Source organism: Anabrus simplex, chromosome 4 (assembly GCF_040414725.1).
Source record: "Anabrus simplex isolate iqAnaSimp1 chromosome 4, ASM4041472v1, whole genome shotgun sequence".
NCBI classification, from domain to species: domain Eukaryota; kingdom Metazoa; phylum Arthropoda; class Insecta; order Orthoptera; family Tettigoniidae; genus Anabrus; species Anabrus simplex.
The window spans coordinates 59990025-60009664 of NC_090268.1; the positions used below are offsets into that span (position 1 = coordinate 59990025).

Consider the following 19640-nt stretch of genomic DNA (forward strand, 5'->3'; position numbering starts at 1 on the left):
CAGGTTCTGTGCTGTGGAGTATCAGAGGATTACCAACTAATTGTTCATTTACAGGTATTTTGTAATATTCCAAGTGTTATATTCATATTTGACAGGCTGGAAAGATTATAAATTACATTTACTGTGTCGACACTGTAAAAGAATGGCTTCATTTTAAATTGTTGTAAAAAGTCATGAATAGGGGATATAATCCCCCTTGCACAACTTGGAAGTATCGGTGGTATTTATTTATTTATTTATTTATTTATTTATTTTTTTAATTTATTTTTATTTTGGCACATCAAAGAAAATCTGAGTTTGATCTGCATTTCCAATTTTGCAATAAGAGGTAATTGTACTTGCGCTGCTTCCTAATTACAAATCTATGAAGCTGAAAGATTTTTTCACTGTGGTCCTTAGGAAGTCTCCGACATAGAGATGTCCTTCTTTGGAGAGAAGGAACATTGCTTTTCATGAATCGACAAAGCCACCCTCTGCTTGCTTTAAAATCAAGAATTTTTAAGGGTTTCTGCTACTTCTACAGCCTTTAACTGGAACATATCGTGGGAAACTGAAAAGCAGGGTCTCAATTGATTTACGCAAGAACCAACTTCCTTTTCAATTTCTGGCTACTTTCCGGTTTTGTTTTCTTGGTACACTGTAATTCTTCTTTCTGCTTCAGTCACTAACCCACGTGTGATGGTGCTATGGAAAATTCACAAAATGCAGCACAATTGCCTTTATCTTTGTCAAATTCTGTTAGACAGTTTGAATTGTTCATCGTAATTCCGTTAGTCTGTGGTTCGTAACTAGTGGAAACCGTAGATAAAACGGGGGGGGGGGGGAATACATGATTATGTATTTTCTTTCAAAATTTTCCAAATTTTCATTCTAAAAATCAGGGAGGGAAAATTATGCGAGGGGGAGAATTACACAAGTAAATACGGTAATTGAGGAAACCTCATAAACCAAGGTTAATTAAAAATTATGAGAACAAATAATTATGGTAGCATATTTCAGATTTCTTAAAAAATATTATACTGTTCAAGTTTGCAAATGATCTAGTTAAAATTAATGGTAGGGAGTGGTGCCCCTGCCTATGAGTCCCAGAGCACACTGACCTGGTGTGTATCATATTGTAAGGGTCCCAGCTCAGGATTTCAAGTGAAGACCTCAGTGGAATATACGGTGAGGGAGATGGACTTCCGAACAGTGGAGATTGCAGAAGAGGTAGCCCAGTACTCAGGGAATAGCACGAGTACACTATTCTTCATCAGAGTGTTTGTTTCCCATGTTAGAAGCGGCTGCAAGGGTGTCTGTTCTCCATGTAAGGGCTGGCCTGAATAATTGCTGGCAGTAGCTAAAAAATGCTTTCGAGAGTGGCGACCACATCGAAATAATAGCCAAAAAATGAGTGATGGTATACCATCAGCACCCCGACATGGCAGAAGCTGGACAAACAATGATGAAGTCAGTCAGTGTATGGGAAGATGAGGAATGGTTTGTTACAGTGAAGGTATTGTCACATCACATGTGGAGAATACTTAACAGTTGTTTTGTATCTCCAGGCTCTTCCAGTAAATGAGTAAATATGTTCACAACTATGTGATAAGTCACGGTAGAAGGTTTTCGGTGTCTAAGGTGACCTACCCATGGGGGCCAATAAACAACTCTTATTGGACTTACAACTTTTATCACAGTGATCTTTGCAAAAATGAACTCTAGTCTTAGGTCAGCACAGTGGACAGAAGTACACAAGTGCATGCAATTTTACATTTAATATCGTCTGTACAGAACAAGACTACTCCTCCACCCACCTCTTCTACCTATTCGGTCATGGATATGAATATTATAGCTCGTTATTTGGACCATGCTACTAGGAATAGTTGCGCGTAACCAGCTTTCACTAACACAAGCTACATGTTGCTGTTTTCAAGGAGAGCTGTTAGCTCCTGGTGGTGGTCAGGTAGCAATTGAGATTTTAGGGGAGTGCAGTTCAATGCGCATGAGTTAGCTCTTGCCGTGGGGTCTCCGGTAGGTGAGGTTAGGTGTTGGGGGGGGGGTGATAGTTAGGTCCACACTTCTTCCTGCATACCTTGCCCATTTCAGCTCAGTTTATGGATGTGTTTACAATGACTAAACAGACCAATCCTGGCATAAAACATACACCCACACAAACTGCACTGAATGGATGTAGGGTGGGGTTGTAATTGACAGTTTTCTTGCTTGTCATTTGGCCTTTTGATATCTGCGGCGTTCTCTTTCAAACAAGTTGATAGTGGTGGATGTAGTGTTCTGCTACACTGAGCGGTCCACAGCACATTCTTCCCATGTCTGTATATCTATACCAGTTGTCTTCATGATGTGTTTCAGCTAGTCCGTAAAATGCTTAAGAGGGCCTCCATGAGGTCTACTACCAGATTAAAGTTCACCATAAAGAATTTGGCGGGGAAGCCTGGTATCACCCATGTGGTGAACATGGCCTAACCATCTCAGTTGATGAGCCACGATTGTTGCCCTAATGCCATTTACCTGCACTTTGTCGAGAACTGCTGTGTTGGTCACATAGTCCTCCCAATTAATATAAAAGATGAATCTCATTTTCTGTTGGTGGAAGCCCTCAAGTTTTTTGATATCATGGCAATAGTGTCAAAGTTTCACTGCCATACAGTAGTGTGGAAGTAACAGCTTTGTACACCATGAGTTTGGTATGCAGTTCTAGGTCGTTATTCATGAAGACTGTGTGCATTAACCGCCCGAATGCTGCATGAGCAGCCCCAATTTTTTTAATCAACGTCTTGTTCACATTTACACCGTTTAGACAAGATGCTTCCAAGATATGAAAAGTGATCAGCCTGTTCCAGTGTTGTGTCTAAGATGGAAATACTGACCTCAGGAATTGTTAATCCTGGGGCAGGTTGTGAAAGTACCTTCGTTTTTTTTCTCACATTTATGGGAAGTCCAAAGCGATCACATGCAGTTTTAAAGCAGTTGACTGACTGTTGTAGTTCTGCAGGTGTTAGAGCAGGAGATGCGGTGTTATTGGCATAATGCAGTTCTGTCACCTGGATAACCAGAGTAAGTCTTTGTGACTGCCATGTACAGTGCAAAGAGTGTAGGAGCAAGCATACAGCCTTGTTTCAATCCATGGGTGATTGGGAACGAATCTGATACTGAGTTACCATGAAAAACCTGCCCAGACATGCCATCATGAAGAGCTTGAACCAATTCCACATAACGTTCAGGACATCCTATATGTCTCAATACTTTCCACGTAGCAGATCTTGGTAATGAATCAAAGTCTTTTTCCAGATCATATCTGTTGTGCCTCTGGAGGTTCGGAAACCACATTGAGACTCGGGCAAAATCCTCTCTGAGATAACTCTGAGCTGGTTTGATAGAATTCTTGCGAGAATTTTACCTGCAGTCGACAAGTGATATACCACGGTAGTTCCCACACACACACTACGATCGCCTTTCGAGAAGATAGTGATGATGGTAGCATTCTTCAAGTCGTCGGGTACTTCTAGAGTTTCCCAAATCAAGAGAATGAGTGTCAAAAGTGCAAGTCTTCAAGGGTGTACCTCCATTTTGTATCAGTTCCAGAGGGATGTTATCGGGACCAGGAGCCTTTCTTGGTTTTAGTTGATTGAGTGCTTTGGGGAAGTCAGTGTATGTAGGTGGAACTGCCATCCGTGGTTGTTGGAGCTGCTGAGGGACATTACGAAGAAAGTCCTCAGCAACATTGGAGACATGATTTGGAAGTGAAGAGAAATGTTCCTACCAACACTCTGTAATCTGTAGCAATGGATTCAAGTTGAAGTTTAGAAGTATCAAATTTCTTTCTGGGCAGGTTGTGGATGGATCTCTTCGGTTTATGACAGATTGAGATTCTCAGCTGGCATAAAAGGAGCCTATGATCTGTCCAGCAGTCATCTACGTTTCTCGCGGTCCTTGTAATAAGGACATCTTTTTTATTACATTGCCTGGTGGTAATGTAATCAAGGATGTGGTAGTGCTTTGAGCAAGGATGTATCCAAGTGGTCTTGTAGCGATTAGGCAGGCGGAACTGAGTATTAGTAATGAAGAGTTCATGTTCAGCACATAAACCAAGGAGCAGTAGACCATTGGGATTACAGTTGTCAAGTCCACGTTTTCCCATCACATTGCCCCGTAATTGGTGATCTTTACCAACTCTGGCATTGAAATCACCAAGTGGTAAGAGTTTCTCTTGGTGGTACTTTGGTGATGGTAGTGCTCAGCAGGTTGTAGAATTGGTCTTTAGCTTCTACATCAGGGCCAATGTGGGAGCATATACAGAGACGAGTGTCATAGATTTGGCTCCAGAGAGTGGGATTCGGAGAGTTTTAATTCTTTCACTGACTGCAGTTGGAGTTAGCTGATAAGCATTCACCAATGTGGTCTTCACAGCAAATCCCACAGCATGATTGCAGTGTTCTTCCTCATCTTTTCCCTTCCAGAAGATTGTGTAGCCTGAATTGAACTCTGTAAGTTTACCTTCGCTGGATAGTCTGGTTTCACTTAAGGCAGCAATATCGATGTTCATTCGTCCAAACTCATGGGTGACTAACACTGTTGTTCTCTCAGGTCTGTTATTGTCTTTCAAATCGTAGGATTTGAACATTCCAGGTTCCTATAATCAAAGTTTTGATATAATCTTCGTCTTTTTTACCGCGTATGGGGTGACCTGCTGGGTGTGGCCTCCCAGCCGGCTGAGAGTGTGACTACAGATGTTTAGCCCACGTTTTCTAGGACCTTCCCCATTCAGGGTGGGCAGTGGTGATCCTAAATAGGCCTTCCCAAACACAGATGCAGATCTGAATTCCTGAGTAGTCACGGGGTCTCAGAAAGACGACCATCACACATCTGCTGCCAATGTGCAGGTTTGAACTAGAGGCTTCCAGTTTCATCCGAAAACCTGCCTCCACCATCCTTATCCCATCACTGTTGGACTTTAATTGAAGGTAGTGACAGCAGGAAAATGTGCTACAAGGGGGATTTTGTTTAAGGTGGATCACAGCCTGCAAGGAAGTGATCCACACACTATGATCTCGGAACTATACCCTGCGGCACAAATGAAATGAGACATGCAGGTTTTAGTACCACAACTGCAAACAATTGCCACAGACTCGAAATACCATTGAGTTGCGCCTTCACAGCCAGTCCGTCTGGCATGACATCATCCGCCTCCACGACCGATGAGAACCACAAAAAGGAGGTTCCTCCGTCCGTTTTGCTGTTGGGCCAAAGACACAGATGATGGGTTCCAGTGTCATTTCCTACACTGAGGGGACCATCACCCCACCCAAAGGGGCTCATCCGCCCGAAGCCGTTGGCCCCTATGGGGGTTAGAGTTATTTACTGCCGCTTGACACTCGGCGTTAGCTGTTTTAACAGCTGGTTTCCAAGCCAGTTAACCCCCCTCCTTTCCCATTCCGGACTTGGGGCCGGACAATGGTGGAGTTAAGAGAGACTTTCTGTATGTCAACAGTGAACATGGGTGGGAGGGCAAAAGAAATCTTCAGTGAAGTTACATTTCTTCACATTTTAAGCTCTTTTGAATGTCATGATCAGAAATTTATAAGTATTAGTCACAGCCAAGTGTTGAATTAGAACAATAAAAATTACGAAATACATGATTTAAAACATAACTGAGGAACAGTTTGATCTCAGTTTAGAAGAATTCTTGAGCACAGTTTTAACACAATAGAACAATGGTAGGTCATATGTCCACTGGGTGAGTTGGTTGTGCGATCAGGGGGCCGCAGCTCTGAGCTTGCATCAGGGAGGCAGTGGGTTCGAACCTCGCTTTCGACAGCCCTGAAAATGGTTTTGCATGGTTTCCCCATTTTTACACGAGGGAAATGCTGGGGCTGTACCTTAAGGCCATGGCCTCTTCCTTCTTACTCCCAGGCCTTTCTTATCCCATCGTCGCCAATTGTAAAAATAAATGACATTAAAAAAAAAATGACATGTCCTAACTTTGTACCATGTGAAACTGAGCAGGTTTAGATTCCTCTCTTTGCCCTTTGGGGTCAAATAATAACATAGCCATGCATTGTTCATGGAAACTTTCAGAAGGAACACAATTAGAGGCCATTACCATTTCTTGTTTTTGATGCTGATGTGGTAATAAGATACGTTTTGATCCAGTAGATCGATGCCGGGCATGTGCATACAATTTAAAACTATACGTGTTGGCTGAATTACTATTATATACTTCTTTCTGCATTACTCTATCTTCTGGCATATCTTATAGGCACCACACTGGACACAGTTAAGATTACCGTAACATCATCATTGTAGCGTGCAAGCGTGATACCTAAATTACGTTCTGTTAGTTGGTGGTAACTACCACGTTTCTCTTTTTTACAGAGATGAATCTTGGGAACTGGAGCCATCTTGAATCTGGCATATGGTGCCTGTACCTTCATGGCCTTTCTCCTGCAGCTTTTCCAACAACCAAAAGGATGTAAAATAACTAACCAAGAACAAGCTGAGTTGAGTACCTTCTGGTAGTTCTGAAATTAGTTCCATAACAACTGAATCACCTACTGCTAATTCTGGTATTTAGTTTCCAATAGCCGCTCCTTGGAAAGATTTTCCTGTAATTAGATACCAGAGACAAGTTGATAGAGCCCAGACTTTATACCCGAAACATATTGGTTTGCCATGAATGTATAACTTGGCGCCATGTCTTCCAAAATAAGGAAGCATTGACTTGGCCACAGAAAGATACTTATCACAAGGATAGTACCATAGCCAGTATTTATGTAGCGTAGTCCAAACAAGATTAATTTTTTGGAAATGGTCATTGCAATCTAGTTTTGCATTGTCACAACAATGAAGGAATTTGACCATTCTCGGTCCATAAAAATGTGAATATCGGAGAATTTCTTCAAACCATTGTACAACATTCCTGTTCCTACTCCAACATGATATACATGTTTAGCGGTTACCCAATGTATTCTTTTCCAGGACATCACATTGTAATCTGAAGGAAACAATAGCCAAAGTTCAGTTGTGTCCAATGAAAATTGTATTTCAGTTTTCAACAGGGAACTGAACTGTGCCCTAAATGATATAATAATGTACCTCATCGTCAAAGAACAGTTCAGATAATTGGGTTTGAGAATGCTCATTCTTTGGAAAGCTTGGTCGAATAAACTTTGTGCTTGGCTTGTTCACAATCTCGCGCTTTTCCCGCACATGATGGTTTGGTTCTGCTTTCACATGATTAGATGTGCTTGGCCCTGCATTCTTTTTCTTTTTTTTTCTTCTTACGTTTGGGTTGTCTCTCATCAGAGTAACTTGCAGACGTATGTTTTACCGGACTAGCTGCTGCTTCACTAACGTGACTCTTCATTTTCACTCAGTACATCATCCCTGACACAGACTGTGCAATTTTCATGTAGTTTTATACACACTAGTTCAGCACCAGCTGGAACTGATTGCCAGAGAGACTATACATATATCCCGCACACAACTCGTCACCATCACCATCCTTACCATTATGAAAAGCATTTTCGGGTGGTTCTATGTATATACTAGCATCTGGGATTTCTTGTGTTTCCCCAGAGTACTAAGAATCTGCTAGACAGTCGGTCTGAGAACAATAACTGAAAACTCTATATCAGTACTGAAGTATTCCTGCTCATGCCCACTGTTGACCTATGTAGACACACAAGTTGTGTGCTCTGCTAGAGAAAGATACCTATCATACTACAAACGAATAAAAAGTTTGTTAAATACAGTTTGCTATTACATTTAACACAAAAGATAAAATTTTACTAATAAAAGTAACATCAAAGAGACAGAAGTGTCATCCTCTTGGTTGTATATGGAATGATATTTCACTGCCAGTCACTCGATAAGGCACAAAACTGAGAATGTTGTGCTTTTGTGTTCTGCAGTAAATGCCAAACAATGAACTTCTAAACAATGAATTTAAAAATCTTCTTCGTGTTTTCAAATAGAAGATCAACAATGTTCAGGTATTCACGACTACAAATGTTGACGTTGGGCAGATATGTCACACAGGACACCTGTTGGCCATCACCATTTCATCCAGCCAACATTGACATAAGGTTTGACATAGTCAAATCAGTTGATCAGTCATTACTGATCTGCACTTAGAAATTAGTTTACCTAAACTCAGTGCTTAATTTCTAAAATTTTAGGTGCTGAAGGGCATACTCGCTCATTTTGCTGCCTTTTTAACCATATGCGCTGCCCCTCCCCCTCCCTCCAATAAGTCCCTTGAAAACTTGTGTTAAAACTGTACTATGTTCCAGTAACTTGCTATTGAGCAATCTCATTAAAAACACTATTTAAAAATGAAAAACTGCCTGGGAGGTGCCTGAACACCATTCTGGCGTATTCCAGCCAAAATTAAACACTTTTCTGAAGTGATTTCATAGAACTTGGAAAATTTATCAAACATTTCCCTTGATAAATTATTTCGTTCCCCTGTTTCTTTTCTTATAAATGAATATTTGCCCCAATTTTATTGCCCTCTTGAATTTTCTTCATATTATGATCTTTCCAACTTCAAGAAACTCCACTCAACCTTATCACTTCACTTAGTGAAGCAGATTGTCTCCTTACTCCCAAGTCTTCTGAGCCCAAAATTTACAATATTTTTGTAACACTACTGTTTTGTCAGAAGGCAAACGGAACAAATCATGCTGCTTTCCTATGGATCTCTTCCAGTTCTCTTATCAAATAATTCTGGTGTTGGTCCTATACACTGGAATCTTACTCTAATTGGGGTTTTACCAGAGACATACACCCCCTCTCTTTTACATTCTTAAATATCTAGGGGTACTTCCAGTGGGCCGGATAGGATTTGAATGAGTTATATGCCTCCATTCAACTCTATAATTATAGACTTCCTATCTTTTTAATATCCTGTAATATCATTCCTCTTGTTAGATAATCTTTAATATGGTCTAGCCACTTTCTTCTGGTACATTCATTGGGTCTCTTTCCTGGTACCTTCCTTTCCAAGTACTGTCTGTGAATACATCTGAGCCATGCAATGCTCAGTCTTTCTTCCATTGTTAAAGTCACTTGCATATCCCTCCTAATACAGTCGCATGCCTGCCCGATTTTAGCTTATTTTTTGGTGAACTTCAAGCATTTGTTTTGAAATCCTGTCATTTCAGCTTTGTACGCCAGTGGCCGGAAGTCCTTCGCTCATTGGCTGCTTTCACATAAAATACCGATGTTTATTAATACGAGAAATACACGCGAATATGTGATGTTTATTGAAACCTGTATATCGCAACGCGTATATCTATTTTCAATCTCATGTTCTTGCGTGCTGTGTTAATGTTCACATCTGTCTAGTCAATTTTAGAGACTAGTCGCTAGATTTGAAGTCGTAGTAATTTAGTGACAGAATTTCAAAGATAGTGACTAGTGACTTTAGGAGATTTTAGGAGCCATTTGTAGAGAGTTCTGGCAAATTTTAATTTATTATTTGGTAAAAATGGCATTGCGCTTCGCATAATCGCACGGGTGCATGATGCAATACATTAATCTATGCATTTGCTAAGTAATGGCATCTAAGTGCATGACTGATTCACACGTGTGGAGCACGAGTACATACTATTTTTGGAAGTCTTATGAGACCAATCATGTTGCTCTCATACTTCCTGTGGGAGAATAGACTTGTAATTTTTAGCTTTGTAGCCTCGTATAGCAACAGACTGATTTTGAGACAATAAGTGTTATATACCATAGTAATCCTGTATTGTGCAAGACATGAAGAATAAGCAGTTTTCATATCAAAATCTCCTGATTCTTGGTTTTGTAAAGTTGGTGGGTATGCAATCGTTTCCGATTGTCACTTCTCGTCTTCTGCATAGCAGATCTCAAATTTCATTTCACATACCTGTAATTTGCTGATGTCTCTCTTTAATGAGATAAAACTTTCTAATCCATATGCTGTAATTGGGAGAAGGTATGCTTTGATAATTGTCTGTTTAGCCCTATTAGGAACTATATTATCCCAGATTAGATTGTGCACTTTGCAGAAGAAAGTAGAGCCCTTTGACAGACTATTTTGGACTTCTAGCTCAGCAATCCCATGATTTGAGAAGACTCTTCCAGGATAACCAAAACTTTCTCCATCAAGTTTTAAGTTACACTGAGCAGATGTTCTGCTCATTTTCATTGCCACTGTTTTCTGCTTATTAACTGTTAAAACTCATTAAACCAGTTACTCCAACAATACAACGAACTGCCTCTTCACCTCTTCTTCTTTTTTTGTTTCTTTCCAAATGGCATCATTATGTGCAAATAGATACTAATGTGCTCAAATTTTTGGAGTCTACAGCTTTGATATATTTGCTAATCATATCCATGAGAACAATGAAAAGGAATGGAGACTGTACTGCCATGTTGAATGCCTCTCTTAGTTTGAAACCATTCTGATCTGCAGTTTCCAATTTGAACGTAGCTTTCACAATCTTCATATTACAATTGGATTTTACAGATTAATGAATTTCGAGCCCCCAGTTTATGTAAGCATTTAAACATTCCCATATTTTACTTTTTGGCATGCTGCCATAGGCCTTTTCTAAATCCTCGAACACAACAATCGTATCCTTTCCTCTTTCCCAGTATTTTTCCATTAGTTTCCTTATGGCAAAAGCTAGGTCTACTGTTCCTTTGGTACATCTGAAATCATGTTGTTCTTCCTTAAATTGGTGCTCTGTGTTCTTAATCTTTTCTCTATGATCTTTTCTATTATTTTGAGACAGTGTGACATAGGCTAATTCCTCTATAATTCATACACTTTCTCCTACTCTCTTTCTTGAACAGTGGTATGATCATTCCCTTCTTCCAGTCATCTGTTATCTTATTTTCTTTCCAGATTACTCCTAGTGTTCGATGCAACCACTATATGCCCTGTATGCCAGCTGCTTTGATCATATCTGCTGACAGTCCATCTATTTCTGGTGACTTCCTACAAAAACGTTTCTGAATCTGCAGTATGGCATCAAAACATGCGAGCCTTTGAATTCTTAGAAAGGCCACGGCTACTCAGTAGCAGAGTTATAACTCGTTTACTGTACCTGACGCTTAGTAAAATTAAGTTTTATAGACAACAGGAATATTTTCGTGATGGATTGTCGTATTGTAAAGATACGTGGAACAGGCTGGTATTGCCGGCAAATTTTCAACGCGTTCCAGTCGATGTTATGATGCCAGTTTTAAGTTAATGGCTATTAAACACTCTGAAATGTATAATTGTACTGCCGCAAGAAAGTACGGCATAGGCCTAACTAAAGCCAATATTCGGCGTTACTGTGAAGACAAAGATGTGTACTGTACCAAAAATGCGTTCAGTGGCCCACAACAAGGACGCTTTAAAGAAATTGAAGATGAAATTGTGAGGTATGTGCACAAAAATGCAAGGGCGGAATTGCCATCCCATGGCGCAATAAACTCGTTCGTTGGCTTTCACAGTCCGCGATTAAGGCCTACACATCGCTAGCCGCTGAAGTTGGCCGAATCCGGCAAGCGAGACTTGTGTGTCGTGGCAGCCAGTTATATTTGACGCTGAGTGAAAGTAACAGTTTTATAGTAAGCAAGAATATTTTTCTGTTGGATCGTCGTATTGTAGAGACGCGTGGAATGTGTATTGCTGGCAAATTTTCAACGAGTTCACTTTGATATTATGATGCCAGTTTTAAGTTAATGGTCATTAAACCTGCTGAAATAAAACCTAATTGTACAGCCACAAAAATATGGCGTCTACAAATTGTCTAAAAATGCATACTGTATAAGGAAGACATTCATATGATTTTACAAAGCCTAGGCCTGATTAAAATTTTTGAAGGAAAGCGTAGGGGTAGCCTTGGATTCGGAGAAATACGGTAATATATTTTTTCAGAATGAAATTAAACACACTTTCATGTAGTATCTGATTTTGAAAAACAACAAACGAGTAAGCCGTAGTGTGGATATTCTCTGCGAAAACGCAAGTTTTGAACAAACTGATTGGTATTTCATAATGATTTTAATGTGTATGGGGGTTTTCCCAACTTTTACAAAAGACAGATATAACGACAATCCGCTATAGCGAGTAAATTTTTCGCCATTATGAATTCTCGCTTTAACGGACTTCTACTGTATTCTATCATAGGCTTGTCCTTTCGTTTAAAGCAATTGTATGAATACTAAATACTTCTCTTCCAACTTGCTAGGCCTAATGTAAAATATTTTCTGCGAGTTTACTCCTTTAGCCTTTGCAGATCCCTCCACATACCACAAGGCAGTGGGTTCCTTCTGTACTACCCGCACAGGGATGGGTGGCCTCATCCGTCAGCTTCACCATACTGAATTTCATCTTCTCTGCCTTTGCTTCTGTTAAGGTCTTTGCATGTATCTCTGTGCACAAGGCCTGTGTTGTATCCTATAGGACTGGGTCTCCATCTGAACTCGAGCCACTATTATAGCTCGGACTGTAGTACTTTTGCCCAGCCCCGCAATGTGGATGCGCCCGAGGAGAGTTGTCCATGTAGACGCAAGATCTCGTGGATAGAGCCCTGCACAGATATACAAAATAATATCCGCATCCGCACTTCCTTCATCTGCATCTGCGAATGGTTATCCGCATTACATAAAATGAGCTTCATGGTCCGTATCACACTTACTGATTCAAAACTATTTTTTTATTTTTCCACCTTGTCGATACACTAAATTGCTTAAGGCAACTTATTGATTAAAAGTGGTACATGTTTCGTATATCGTATTATAAACATCTTTAGCCACATAACTGTTTAGATGAATTCCTGTAATGAGTAAGTATCAATGTTTTAGAGAAAGTGTCCTTAAAATTAATGTAAGATTGACAATATTAAAAACAAAATACTTAAGAGAAATTATATAGATTCTTTCTATAATTGAAAGCAGTTGTCAAGGAAACACTTGTATAATAATACATAGAGAATAATTTACGTCCTAATGATTATTATTTTCTTTAAAAATATCATGAAGGAGAAAGGTCAATTTATATATTAAAAATTATATATTTATAAGTAATTGTTGAAATGAAGAAATCCAGAATTCACAATGTGGCTCCTGTTACATTTCAACAATTACTTATAAATTATAAATTATATATTTATAAGTTGACCTTTTTCCTTCATAAACTTTAAGAAAAGAATAATCATTAGGACATATTCTCTATGGATTATTATACAAGTGTTTCCTCGACAACTGCTGTCAATTGTATAAAGAATCTATATAATTTCTCTTCAGTATTTTGTTTTTAATATTGTCAATCTTATGTTAATTTTAAGGACACCTCCTCTAAAGTATTGATACTTTGTCATTACATGAATTTTTCATCTAAACAGTGTTATGTGGATGAAGATGTTTATAATATATGAAACGTGTATTGACAAGGTGGAAAAATAAAAAAAAATATTTAGTTGTGAATATGGTTATCAGCATCCGCAAAATGCTTATCTGCGGATAATTTAAATATTTAACTATGGTATATTACACCCAAGGTATTGACGGAGAGATCTGTTAACATAATACAATAGGCCTGACACTGGCACCAGAACCCCTACAGTCGCAGGTTTATGAGGGATTTTCTCTTGCGACAACTTATTGACCTTTGTTCCTTCCTTCCATTAATTGCGGGCAGGAGCCAGTTAGGCCTTGGTCAGATTTACAACTTTATGGTCTCAAGGCTGTTTATATATCACTCCTCTCCCATACCATTGTCAAGGGTCGCCTAACCACAAGCAAAAACAGAGTATACCTGAGTGAAAATCAAACATCATTATTAAGAAATTTTTTTTTGCTGATGGCTTTACGTCGTACAGACACAGATAGGTCTTATGGCAACGATGGGATAGGAAAGGCCTAGGAGTTGGAAGGAAGCGGCTGTGGCTTTAATTAAGGTACAGCCCCAGAATTTGCCTGGTGTGAAAATGGGAAACCACGGAAAACCATCTTCAGGGCTACCAACAGTGGGATTTGAACCCACTATCTCCCGGATGCAAGCTCACAGCCGCGCGCCTCTAACCGCATGGCCAACTCGCCCGGTATATTTAGAAATTATCAGCAAAATTATCCGCACTGGTATACAGCTTGTATCCGCCAAGACACTAACTTCGCGGATATCCACATCTATGCAGGGCTCTACTCGTGGACTGGGTTAAGGAGACCATCTGTACTAGCCTCCAAGGCTACATCCTTACTGAAATGAAAATCCACAGCCTGTTTCCAGTCATTTGACCGGGTCAGGAATGGAATGAATGAAGCCCTTATTTAGCTGCAAGGATAGGAATTGTACCAGCTGCCAAAGCCTGTCGCACTCCTTTAGGACAATGATTAACTGACAGATGAAATGAAATGATATTGGAGTGTTGCTGGAATGAAAGATGACAGGAAAAACCGGACTACCCAGAGAAAAACCTGTCCCGCCTCTGGTTTGTCCAGCTCAAATCTTGCATGGAGTGACTGAAATTTGAACCACGGAACCCAGCGATGAGAGGCTGACGTGCTGCCGCCTGTCATGGAGCCTTCCCGCTACATCCTTACTACAACCCCTAAATACTCGCATAACCATGTGAAGACATCTGTAACCTTGATTTACAACATCGCTAATGTGATTACCCCAATAAATATTTTCCTTATACCGGGTGTTCTACCTGTCCCCTTATGATCTAGTTTAATGCATCATGCTGCGTTTACAACAATTATGAAATACATTGGTCTTTATCCCTAATCCAGGGTAATATGAGAAGTGTGGTTATGGGGGCTAGAAGACATTATGAATTATGAGCACCACTGTTGATTCGTTATGGGTATGCTGAATGAAGCTGTGAAACGAGCACCGCATGTGCACGCGCTCACACACACACACACACACACACACACACACACACACACACACACACACACACACACACACACACACACACACACACACACACACCAGGAACAGGTGTAGTCTGGGAACTGCCCGCTGCTTGTCTAGCCTCAGACTAGCTCACTTGGCGAGAGCATGGTCAGACATGTGGACAGTGTGTGATGGTATGGAGGTTCGAATCTCATGCAAGTTTCAACTTTTGTATTGTTTTGTAAATAACTTGATCGTCATAGGTAATTTTCACTACTTCATCAGAATTGTCTTCACCTTCTCCCTATACCTCTCCATCAGTCGTGTTGCATGGATCGCATCCATCATTCCAAAGCTTTTCACAAAACCACATTGGTTCGGTGAGATGGTTGCAGTGTTATGCAAACAGGAGTCATCACATGCTTCATGATATGGCAGAATAGTCAAACGGGGTGATACTTTGCACAGCCGGTAGACTTTACTTGGATGTTTTCCTTATATCCAACTGTCTTTACATTCTGCTGACTGAATACTTCTGCCTTCCATAAATCCTCCTGTACAGATACTCATCTTGTTCATTAATGATCTCTGGAATGTCCTTTCTCGAACCTGTTTCTACCTTTTCCCCAAAAAATTCATATGACTGCCAATTATGTTTGCCATCAGGTTATTCCGAGCTTACTTTTTGCTAAGTTCAATTGCCTATTAATTTCCTTCAATCTTGCCGTACTTCCACACCCATCCTTAGCTCTTTCCCATTTATCACTAGAGCCCAGATTTCCATGTACTATCTTGCTTGCATGCATGCATTTATGCGCTATCAAATGATGGAACAATAAACCAGAAAATATGCACTATCAAAATTCAGTTCCGCATTGGTATATTTTAGTTTCCTTTTAAAACACTGTACAACAACTAATTTCTCCACATTTTCTTCATTTAAGTTCATTTATCTGACAGAACATTCCTGAATGCAGAAAATGACCTTTCTACGTCATGAGAAGTGACAGGTTCATACTTACATGAAGACATTTAGGACGAAGTATACCGGAAGTTATCTCTTTTCAAAAATTGACTTAGTAATTCCTTTCCCTCAATCCATTTAGACAAGAGTTCTCTTCATAGACTTTTAACAGGTGGTATGACACCAACACTTCTCAGCACATTCCAACACTAAATTACAATTTGAAGCGTGTAGCATTCTGCTTTCCAATTCCCTTATTTTCTCAATTATTTTGGCCTCAGACATGTGACTAGTGAGAGTTTGGAGTTCAGGGTAGGGAATTCCAGGAAATTCAGTGCAAAATCAAGGTTTGTAAGCTGCTATCTCAGTAACGCAGCATCACTGAAGTGTGTTCACCTTTCCTTTCTTCATGTAACAAAGGCAAAAACAAGAAATAGCAGTCATTTACAGTAGTAATGCAAAATTGAGTTCAGTTTTTACTGGGACACCTTATTTCTAAGGATTAGAGCAGTCAACACAGGGTCTTCCCGTTTATGTCAATGTTTACTCAAGCAGCAGATAAAGTGCTTGGCTAACTGGATTGTAGGACCTCTGTGCATCTAACTTGTGAAGTAGTGTGTCAGGAATACATTTTCTTTCTCTCTCAATGACAGTCAAGTAACGTGGACGTACAGTCTCAAATTCTGCAAACCAATGTTCAAAAAGGACACTATCATGCAAGTTAACAAAATCAGAAGGAAAGTCATATATTCCAATATAAATGTCCAATTGTTTGCTATTAAATCTAAAATTTGCAAAATATGCATTATGCTTGAATTTTCTCCCAAAAAGGCCAAAACATGCAAACATGCACAGAAGAATTACTGTTATTGATTATTCTTAAAAGTAATATTTACAAAGTTTCAGAAGTGTAAATAGCTTATTTAGGAACATGCATTTGCTTGGAAATCCGGGCTCTACAATACATATCACCTGTAAAGGTAGATACCCAATTTCAAACTTCTGAACAATTGTTTTAAATCTATCTCACAGGCTGTTTACATTTTTATTTACCATTTTCTGCTGATCATAATTAATTCTTAAAAACTCCCCCATACCTCTCTAATCAACCACATGGTATTGCCAAATAGTCCTAGTTTTAAAACCTGTAAAACATTTATTTTTAACTATGACAAGAACGGCTTTGTGATCACTTTGACCATCTGCCACTTCAGTCTCGCTATAGAGCTCATCTGGTTTTACCAGCACTATGTCTAGAACATTATTCCCTGCTGAATTTTGTTGTTGGTTATTTCGTGGACAACAAATGGCAAAGTGAATGCTGCATATCACATCTTATTTTCTAAGAAGATAAAAAACTGGGCGAGTTGGCCATGCGGTTAGGGGTGCTTAGCTGTGAGCTTGCATCTGGGAGATAGTGGGTTCGAGCCCCACTGTCGGCAACCCTGAAGATGGTTTACCGTGGTTTCCCATTTTCACATCAGGCAAATGTTGGGTCTGTACCTTAAGGCCACAGCTTATTCCTTTCTACTACTAGGCCTTTCCTATCCCTTCGTCGCCATAAGACCTATCTGTGTCGGTTCGACATAAAACAAATGTTAAGAAAAAAAGATAAATTGTCTTTCCAGACCAGACTTCACCTAGAAATAAATTCACAGTGAAATTAATATTTTAGTCATTTACAGATTTCAAATTTCAGTCCCTTCAGAGAACTTTCCATATGTTGATGGACAAGGTTACAGAATAAAAGTTAGTTTCTTAATGCTTAATTCTTAAAAGCTCTCATGGAGAGCATATTCATTGTTATTTTCTGAAATATTAATAAGCTACAGGCTGTTGCTTGTAGGTCTGCAAGTTACTTGCCGATACCCAAGAGTGTGAAGTAAATGTAGAAATTCGTTAGTCTTGAAGAATGGATTCAATTGAAACTTCCAGTCTGTCATTTGTAGCATTGTCAAACTCTTACTATTTAGAATATATCTTTGTTTCTTAGGTGAAGCTTATCAATAAGATGAAAGAAGAGACTGCCAGGCACAAACAACTCGATATGCAACGTAATCGGGAAATTGCACAGCTGCGTAAAGCTTCTCAACGTCGCGACCATCGGATTCAAAAACTAGAGAAAGAAAACATGGTGAAGGAGGCAAAACTTCGTCGAAAAGCAGAGGAAGTTACTGCTCTTAAAAAGGCATCACAGGCAAAACTTAGCCAGAAAGCAGCTGGTCGTGTAACAAGGAATGGTGAGTATCAAATAGATGAAACTTTCCTTTCTTTTATTTTTTTACAAAATACTGTAATTATGACTAGTGTTGTTCAGTCTTACTGTGTGTGTACTTTATCATAACTTCGTAGGATTACCTAGACAAATTAATCTTTCAGCCTAGTCATATTGGAGTACTGTCTTGGTGTCAGGCTCTAAAATGTATGCCTTAAAATATCTCGCCTCATCCCCAACCCGTTATCAGGGAACAGGGCTAAGGGGGTAGCAATAACAGTATTATTTCAGACATACCAAGATCCACAATACCTGACTGGACTACTCTTCTTAATGATTTTATGATAGAGGAGTAATTTATTAGTGTATATTCATGACGGTCAGGTCCAGTGGACCTTGCACAGCTACAAGACCTCTCCACCGTGTCCTGCCCCTTGCACTCTTCCAGCAGTCATTTCCAAAAACAATCTATTTTGTGTATTAGCATAGTCCATCATGCCATCGTTTTGTCTGTCGACCTAGTGGTCTGTTGCTGTAGGCGATAAAATCCATTAACTTAGTGTCCATATTGCACAGACATTAGTGGCTATAGGAAAAATTATGGCACTGACCAGTCTGCATTTGATCCTCTCACTAACTCCTGCTTTTGCAGATATTTTTCAAGCTTATCATTGTGTTCCTTCCAAGTGCCAGCTGACAGTTGATTTGTCACCTTCACAATTAATGTTAGATTCAAAGAAGATGAAGTCCTTAACCATCTGTTTCTTCACTGTTAATGTAATCTTAATATAGTATTTCTGCTGCCGCCGTGATCTTGGCGTTAGTGATACGTAGATACAGCCCAGACTTCTCACTTTTGTCCTTTACTTTCTTAATCAAATATTCCAAGGTTTTACTTGCTTCTTGACACAGAGTAGCAGTTCTCAAAAATCTGCCCTGAAACTACCTGACTGTCCCACAAAAAAAGTAATACATTGGGAAAGTATGAACCTTTAAAAACAGACATGTACGAGAGGGTACCAAAAAAAGAATTATTTGTTAAAAGCTACATGTTTTTAATTTTTTTTCAAAACCACCTAATCCGCTTCAAAATACAGTGCTTCCACTGTTCGAAACATTTTTTGTGGTTATCTTTAGAAATGGCTGACAGCTCTTCCCTCGCTTTTTTCTTGACCTCTTCAATGTTGTCAAATCTGTGTCCTTTCGTGCCCCTTTTCATGCATGGAAATAAGAAAAAGTCGCAGGTCAGGTGTGGGGCAGTGGAACCATGCCGTTTTTAGCCCAAAACTAAGAGATGGCTGTGTGTGCAAGTGCATTGTCGTGGTGGATGAACCAGTCTCCTGTCTGCCACAAATCGGGTCTTTTTTGATGAACACTGTTGTGGAATCTTCTTAAAACTTCACAATAAAAGATTTGTACATTGTTCACTTAAACTTACCATCATAGAAAATGAAACAACAAAACCGCGCTAGCAAAAACTATCACTGCAGATGAACAGAAAGCCTATGGAGATAAAGGGATGAAGATACTGCTTTTTCCAGTTCTCCCAAGTCTTCCTAGCCCAAACTTTGCAACATTTTTGCAACGCT

The 19640-nt window shown here is 39.6% G+C and overlaps 1 protein-coding gene across 2 annotated transcripts in view; it reads left to right on the forward strand.

Annotated features, from left to right (window-relative positions):
• Klp31E (kinesin-like protein 31E) overlaps positions 1–19640 on the forward strand; it is a 580309-nt gene that overhangs the window by 342833 nt on the left and 217836 nt on the right. For both annotated transcript variants that reach the window (XM_067145074.2, XM_067145075.2), the window contains one exon: positions 17830–18076. In XM_067145074.2, coding sequence (XP_067001175.2) covers positions 17830–18076 — 247 coding nt within the window. The remainder of the gene's footprint in view (positions 1–17829; positions 18077–19640) is intronic.